This window comes from Centruroides sculpturatus, unplaced genomic scaffold (assembly GCF_000671375.1).
Source record: "Centruroides sculpturatus isolate CEXI.00-Female unplaced genomic scaffold, Cexi_2.0 scaffold1262, whole genome shotgun sequence".
Taxonomy (NCBI): Eukaryota; Metazoa; Arthropoda; class Arachnida; order Scorpiones; family Buthidae; genus Centruroides; species Centruroides sculpturatus.
The window spans coordinates 25468-34208 of NW_019385498.1; the positions used below are offsets into that span (position 1 = coordinate 25468).

The 8741-nt window shown below is 30.8% G+C and overlaps 1 protein-coding gene across 2 annotated transcripts in view; it reads right to left on the reverse strand.

Moving 5' to 3' along the window:
- LOC111639545 (anaphase-promoting complex subunit 2-like) overlaps positions 1-8741 on the reverse strand; it is a 34386-nt gene that overhangs the window by 25467 nt on the left and 178 nt on the right. Inside the window, exons 2-3 of one of the 2 annotated variants that reach the window (XM_023385431.1) lie at positions 5985-6429; positions 5011-5119 (exon numbers count right to left, since the gene is read on the reverse strand). In XM_023385431.1, coding sequence (XP_023241199.1) covers positions 5011-5119; positions 5985-6429 — 554 coding nt within the window. Of the gene's footprint in view, positions 1-5010; positions 5120-5984; positions 6433-8741 lie in introns of both variants that reach the window. The other variant, XM_023385430.1, reaches the window with a different exon arrangement.

Here is an 8741-nt window from a genome sequence, read left to right on the forward strand (position 1 = left end):
TAGATATAGGCAATATTAGCCAGTTACTGTATTTTCCTAGTAACTAAAAAAAATATCTGAAAAATTCTATTTAGTTTCCAAACTTATCAGTTTATTAATTGCAATAAATAGAAAGTATTTAATTTTACTGATAACAATTAATTAAATTGATTTTTCTCAAACAGTTTTACTGGCCAGCCTTCAACTCAGGCTGGCCAGTAAAACTGTTTGAGAAAAATACTACTCTGGGAGACCAAAAAATTGATCTATCCTGGATATGTTGGATCCTGTCCCTTACTACCCGACTGGCCTGGTTAATTTCACAATGGGATTGGAATAAAAAGGCCTCTCAATGTCAGTAGGCAGAAAACATCCAAAGAAAAAAATAAAGAATATTTCAAATCACTCCACAAAACCTTCAAAAACACCAGTGCAAAAATATATATTTAAAATAAATATGTTGAGACAAATGTTTTTGATCCAATTAGGATCTGCTTCAGGTCATTAATATTCAAAAGAATTAGAATGCAGGACGTTCGAATTTAAATATTTTAAAATTGCTGAAACTGTAAACCTTATAACCAGTATACTGCAAAAATCACACTAAGTGTTAACTTTAACATTAAAACTAAAATAAAAATTAACACAAAAATTAACAAATACATTTTTAAATTGTATGTGAATGAAGAAACACACATCTTAATATGCCAAAGGAATTTCACTTTTATTAGTTAATTATCAAAAATTGACTTAAATTTAATCATTTTAAAGAAAAAAATTAAATACAATAAAATGCAAAAAATAACAATTTGATAAATGGTGTATTAATTAATAATAAATTGACCTGTAAAACAGTTTCTCTTGCTCTAGCTACTACAGAAATAGTTAATTTCCTACTGATTTTTGTTGTGAATATACTCGTTTAAATTAATAAAAGCTATTTTCTGAAAGTATAGAGCACATTGTGTGTGATACACATAAGATTTTGATGTGAAGTGCCTTTATACATAGATATTGTTTTAGATCTAAATTTATCAAAGTATTAAAACAATAAACACCAACTTACCAGAAAACTGGAACTGTTCATGTAAATAAGAAATTACACAATATTACACAACATAATTAAGAATTACATCAATGCAAAATTTCCAGCAAAGAAAATCAATATTCTAACTTTTTTGGCCACTATTTCATCGTACCTCATCAGGAACTGTAGAATGGAAAAACCGTTCTATAAATATAATGCCTTTGCATTCTAATGTTAAAAATTTCAAATAAGTTTGAATAAAGGCTGTGACATATGTTATATGATGTATATTATGAGTCTAAATAGTATTTCCATGCATTTGGTACATGAATGGCATCCATATTGATGCATGCTCCATTCCTGTCCGCCTTGTAGATCTCTACAGCTTCTAACGTTTTGCCAGTTGAAGATCCTGTGTATTAGGGTAGCTTGGTCCTAACAGGGAAATCCCTGGATTGCTGAAACTTTTAACATTAAAATGCAAAGGCATTCTATTTATAGAACGGTTTTTCCATTCTTCAGTTCCTGACAAGGGCCGATAAAATAGTGACCAAAAACACTAAAATATTAAATTTCTTTGCTGGAAATTTTGCATTGAGGTGTAATTTCTTATTTATCGAAGTATCTGTTTTCTATGAAATTTCTTTAGATACTAATTAAAAAGTACTTTTCATACTTCACATTTTACTAATAGTAAAATTCAAGGTTAGAGTCACTAGAGTCAGAAGAATTTTATCAACTCTGACTCCATTCTAAAATATCTGACTTTGACTCCAGAACACTGGTTATGAGTAAACCAAAAATTGTTTTTGAGTTCAAACAATCGGTCACACTTGCTAAGGACACAATCTAACAATTAAATGTTAAATATAATTGGCAATAAATACATTCTATATAACAATATCTAATAATTTTATTTATGTTTAATTATATCTTTAGTGAAAGTCATTAGCACCAAAAATGAAAATGAAACTAACTTTCTACTTATCTGCTCAGTCTGATATTATTATTCTAATAAGGTTAAAAAAATGATTTAATAATAAATCAAATAAATAAAAATTAACAATAAAAATAAAATCAGTTCTTATTAATTTTTTGAAGACAAAGTCCTACCCAAAAAATAGGAACCACCATTTATTAACGGTGTTCCAGACATTACACTTTTGGTGACTGACCTTCTCTTTTAGGCTACTTGCCGCAAAACAATCCTTTAAAAAACACAAATATATATCCAGTTAAAAATTTTTAACTGGATATACAAGGTCTGTTCAAAAAGTATCGGACCTTATTTTTTTCCGCGTAAACCAATGATGCGCGAGAGGCCTCCTTTGGTGGAGCTGTGGAGGGGACAGTCATGCACATATCTGAATTTTTTCCCGCCTGCAGATGAGTGAGGTCATGTAGAGCGCTCTCGTCGGATTCCACTAAGCTGAAAAATGACTGAACAACGCGAGCAGCGGTATTACATCAAATTTTGCCAAAAACCTTGACGATACCCTAGTGTAAATCATTCGCAAGATTCAGCAGGCTTTCGGGGACGATCCTCGAGGCCAAAAAAAAGCGCGGCAGGTCTGCAGCAATATCAAAGGTCATGTTGACAGTTTTTTCGACTCTCGTGGGGTGGTGTGTCGTGAGTACGCACCACAAGGCCAAACCATCGCAAAGGAGTACTACCAGGAGGTCCTTCGTCGTCTTTCCGATACAGTGCGACGCAAACGACCGGATCTGTGGTTGATCAAAACTTGGCAGCTCCATCGTGATAACGCATCCGCCCATTCTGCGCATCTGATTCAGGCTTTCATCGCCAAACACAACACTCCTGTGGTTCGTCACGCTCCGTAATCTCCCCACATGGCTCCATGTGACCTTTGGCTATTTCTCAAGCTGAAAATGCCGCTAAAAGGAACCCAAATTTAGTCGAGAGAAGACATCATGCGAAATGTGACGGACCGGCTGATAACCATTCCAAAAGATGCGTTCCAGCAGTGTTTCCAGCAATGGCAGGAACGCTGGGAGAAGTGTATACATTACCAAGGAGACTACTTTGAAGGGGATTAGGGTTTTGTACCTCAAAGTCAATAAATTTATTTTTGCCGACCAAAGGTCCGATACTTTTTAAACAGACCTTGTATATTTGTTTTTTAAAGGACTGTTTGGCAAAGTATGACTTTGTCTTCAAAAAATTAATAAAAATCAGTTCTAAATGAATATTACAATACTACCTCAATATAATTTTTGCTTCCTTTAAATGTGGTTGATTATTTTGTATTGTATTAATAATAAATTCACCCTGTAAAACAGTTTCTCTTGCTCTAGCTACTACAGAAATGTTGGTTTAAACTGTAATCACCTAAACAGCATTACATTATTGTATTAAAGACATAAGTACCTACAAGGTAGAAGTTTACCTTGGTAGTCTCAATGGTGGCACATCCAGAATCTCAACAACAGGCAAGTGTTGAAATACGATCTAGGTGGCACTGATCATACTAACATATTAATATGCAAATTTACACCCCTGTACATCAATTGCCCTGAATGAGAGATTCAAGCTGTTATTGATCGGAGACACAACTGTTAAAGGAATCATACCTGTGCTGGTGACCCTTGCAAGATATAGCCCCCCAAATTGGGTTGTGCGAGCTACTAAAGGGTGCTGCTCTGTTGGAGGTGTCATGTGCTCCTTGCTTTGCTCAGCTGCTTGCAGCATTGGGTGGGCGGTTGTGGCCGTCCCCCAAAATCCCAAGGCAAAATTATCATGCTTGGCATCAGGTCACGCTTGAACAGTTGTGTCTTCGGTCAATAACCCACTAATCACTTACCCATAGGGACTACAAATTGAAAACCAAGATGAATAGCTTGTTGATGTCTATTTCTGAAAACTTGAATTCCAATTTATGAAAAAAAATCTCTTGAAGTGCACTGTTTCCAAAATTATTTGGAAACTTTCACAACTTCTGACATTATTTTGTTATAGGAAAATTAACACAACTTCTATTAATTAAAATTTTAAATTCCATAATAAAAAAAAAAAAACAAACTTTCAAATTTAATTAACACTATTATAATACTGCAACAATTTACTTTTGTAGCATTTAATCTCAAACTCAAAATTTTGAATATTAATAAATTATTATGATCAGCACCACCTAGATTGTATTTCGACACATGCCTGTTGTTGAGATTCCGGATGTGCTGATATTGGGCTACCAAGGTAAACTTCTACCTTTTTTATTAACAACAATTAAAAATAATATGAAAAGTAATCCCTGAAAACTATTTATTGTTTAAAATCATTCATTTTTATACATTCAAGTTCTATAAACATTTTTAATTACTAAAACTGCATACATTAACATAAAAACAAATTAGAATTAATGAGTGTAAAATTAAATGGATGACACAAAAATGTGTGTGTAGGAAACAGAGAACAAACTTAAAAATCATAATTTAAAAAGATGATACAAAATAATCAGAGAAATAATCACAAAATGAGAATAAAAGAGCATTAAAATGTCTGAAGAAAACAAAAAAAAAAAAAAAAAAAACTCTGTCGATTGTCTTGAGTAAAGAAATAAAAGTTGATTGAGATACAATAATCCTATTGTAGAGAAGATTGAATATCCAATAAATAAGCAGTCAACTGCATATAGCTTAAGAAGAAAAAGAAAAAAAGTGGATTTAATAAATAACTGAAAAAACTAACTTAAATCCATAAACTGAACTCATGGAAAATAAAAAGCCATTTTAAGACAACAGATTAAAAAAGATATTAAAATCAAAAAATTTCCAAGTAAAATTCAGCATTTTTAAACCAGGTACACTTGTTCCAGTATATCTGAATGTGTAGATGAAAAAAACTGACAGTTCTGTAATCCATATGTTCATGTATACTGATATATCTGTACCTGTCTTTAGACTATGGAATTTTGGAATTTAATCCTTATAATATTGCTAGAATTTCTACAAAATAAGATTTATAAAAACTATAAAATAGAACTTACAACTGAGTAGTAATTTGTTGAAAAGCATCTAAAAGTTGTTGACAACAACAATTATCTGGTTCACATTCACAGCCACAGCATTGAAGAGGATCATCACTCTCTTCTTCCTCTGAAACAAATAAAATTATATCACAATTAATAAATAAAAATAGCATATTTTTCTTCAAAAATAATTCTAAAGTTTTAATACTTTTGATAAGATGAAAATTGTCCTTTTATATTTTAGTACAATGAAATTTGTCTTTACATTTCTATTTGACAGTAAATCCCAACACACAATTTTTACTATTAGTGATTTGATCGACTAATTTCAGCTGTATTCAAAAAGGCATGTCTTCATTTATGTAAATATGATTTTATATTAGATATAAATAACTTTATTACTAATAATTTAACCATTTTTGTTTTATTCATTTAATTGATTAATAGCTTATAATGGAATTAAATATATAACCTAACAAAAATAAACAAAGTGATAAATATAAAGATTGTACAGTTAATTAATAATGAATAATATTATGCAAAACAAATATAAATGTTTTTGAAGTAATGTGAAAGTATTACTTGAACAGAGTTTTAATATTCAATATGCATAGTAACATTCATATTCCTTTTTCCTTTATATTGAAAATACAAGTATAATCATATCAGAAGTCTAAGCTCAAATCATATTACTAATTAAAGAATTATTATTACTGAGAATTATTATTATTATTACAAGCCAGATTTATTACTGAGCTACATTTTATATATTTAGTTAAATCTGGCTTGATTTTTCACTGAAGATATATAATAGGATTTTAAGTTTAATAGCTAAAAACATTCTGAATAACAATTGCATTCAATTATTTAAATCAAAATAATCATACTTTCAGTAATACTTAGTATTACTGAAAGTATGATTAATTTATAAAAGGAGTATTATAAATATCATTAAATGCTTTTAAAAATGCTGTTTAATTAATTTTACTTACCTAAATTATTCAATTTTTGTTTAGAATGAAATACTTTAAACATTCTTGTATAAAAATCTGATAGTATAGAATGAAAATGAACAGGTATTTTAACTAAAAGAAGAGATCTTAACATTAAATACATTTTTTTCTGAATAACAGGGTTTAATACATTTTGTATAGTTATAGAATTTGTGGATTTATTTGAAATTTCTGAAACAAGATATTCCAATTGCATCATTAACATCATAAACAATTTTACAGATTGATAGAGTTTGTTAATTGCTTCTGGTAGCATCCAAATATCTTTTCCATTAAAATGATTCCAAAATTCAGGAATAATTACATCTCTTAAATTATTTTGATATGTCTCCAAAAACCAATCTTTAATAATATGCGAAATGCCATGATTATGCAAAACACCAATAGCTTCTTTTAGAACTTGTTCAGAAGGTTTCTCTTTTACCTGCTATTAAAAAAAATTCAGAATTAAAATAATATATTGTCAAAAAATTTTAATAAAAAGAAAAATAAAGCACAATAATCAATATTACTCTAAATTAAAGAAATAAAAAGTTTATAAAACTAGAGATATTTAAATTTGTTAATTTTTTTGTTAAGATTGCTGAAAACACCAAGTTGCATTGAGAATTAGAAATTTCCAGCACTCATCCTATAAAATTCTATAATTATGCTTTGTATTGCAACTGTTCTATTGCAACTACAAGAGAACTGTGTTGCACACTAATTAAATTATATAGATACACCCAATATTTCCTATTCTTCCTTCTGTTCTTCAAATACAATACATCGCAACATCAATTTTACTTTTAAGGTTCAGAGATATGCTGTTTTTTTATATTATAATATATATTCCAGTCTGTGCTTGAACCAGGGCTGTGGAGTCGGAGTCAGAGTCGTGGAGTTTTGATGTTTTAGCCGGAGTCGGAGTCATCAAAAAAACCGTCGACTCAGACTTCTTTTTACTTCTTAACTTGTAATGTATATAAAACGGAAAAGTATTGGAATCGTGTCAAATTTGACCCTCCAAATTTCTTTTGCAAATCTACACATTTGGAGACCTCCTGAACCCCTAAAAAAAGTCAACAAAAAGGAAAAAATTCGTGCGAGTGTGTGTGTTGGCATCTAATTTGTTTAATTTCTTTATTTTCTGTTCTGAGATATTAAACAATATCTCAGAATTCTGAGATATTGTTTAATATCTCAGAACTTTACCCATTCTGAGATATTAAACAATATCTCAGAATGGGTAAAGTTTAAGAAACAAAATGTGGCACTGTAGCTTGTGTATAAAGGGGCATTAGAGAGGTTGAGGCGCACGTTTTAAACGTGTAAACGTGTACGTGTGACGTTCGGCGCCGCTTTCCCGTAAGCCTAAAAGTTTGACAATGGTGTTTGGATAGTCGGTGGAATCACGCTCGACATTCCAAACACCATCGTCAAACTTTTAGGCTTATGGGAAAGTGGCGCCGAACGTCACACGTACACGTTTACACGTTTAAAACGTGCACCTCAACCTCTCTATTAATACTATTAAATTTTGGTTCTTAATTAAAGGTCGACAGGGTGAAGACACAAAAGTGGTCATGTGTCATATCTCTTAATGAATATTTTACTCGTTACTAGCACTCAAAATTAAAAAACTAATAATAATAAAATAAAACTCGTCTCTACCCTCAAAGAAAGCTTTTTTGTCATTTTATAATAGTACAGTAAAACCTGTTAAGATGTTCTCACCTAAGATGTTAGAATGTATATGGGAACATGATTTAGTTCAACCACTTTGAAGCTTAATAACTAACTCCTGTGTTAAACCATCTGACTCTGATTCTGACCACTCTGACCACAGAAATTATTAGGCTTCAAACACGGTGAATGAAATTGTGCCCGCACACACAGTCTAACATCCACACATATAGGAAAAAACCTTTTTCTTGAATCTTTGAATCTTTTGTATATCTCGAAATTTCAAGGTGTCTTGAGTCCAAAAATGTAAAAATTTGAAAGGGGTCATTTTTTTGACTGAGTGCTAAAAGTAAAAATTATCGAATACATATTTATTTATGTATATTATACTTATATACATATATATTACTTAGAGGAGTCTTATAACTTAGGAATAAAAAGTTTCTACGTTCTATCTTTATTAGAACTCTATTTATTAAATCTTTTATTCTGAGGTCACGTGATGACATCAGAATTTCCAGGTCTCTTTCAGTAACAAGTCCGCCCCTGATCAGAGTCGGATGGTAAGGAAGAGTCGGAGTCGGTACATTTTTATGCGACTCCACAGCCCTGGTTTGAACACCATCATCTTCACTCAAAGAACTTGCAATTATGACCGACTTAAAGAATGTCATTTGCTGAAAGTTCATATTGCTTTGGTGTTCACAAAAATTATCTTAGGATAAGTTACATATTGCAATGACCTACAATAAAAACTGACATGCAGCTAGCCTTAAATCTTAAAAGGAAAATATTGTGCTATAATATTAAATTTATTACAGTAAAACCTGTGCAAAACTGAAGCAATCTTCAAAACGGAGTGACTTTCTATGTTAAAAAAACCCGTCCAAACGGAACAGAAACCTGCCTAAACAAATATTTGGTACTGTGGATTCCGGCTTACACAGGTTTTACTGTATTACATTGTCCAAAGAAATATCGAATAAGGGATAAGTTGGTAAATGTAGAAGAGTTACGAATAACGAGAAAATAATGTTACACTGTATAATTAAAAACGTAATATATGCTTAC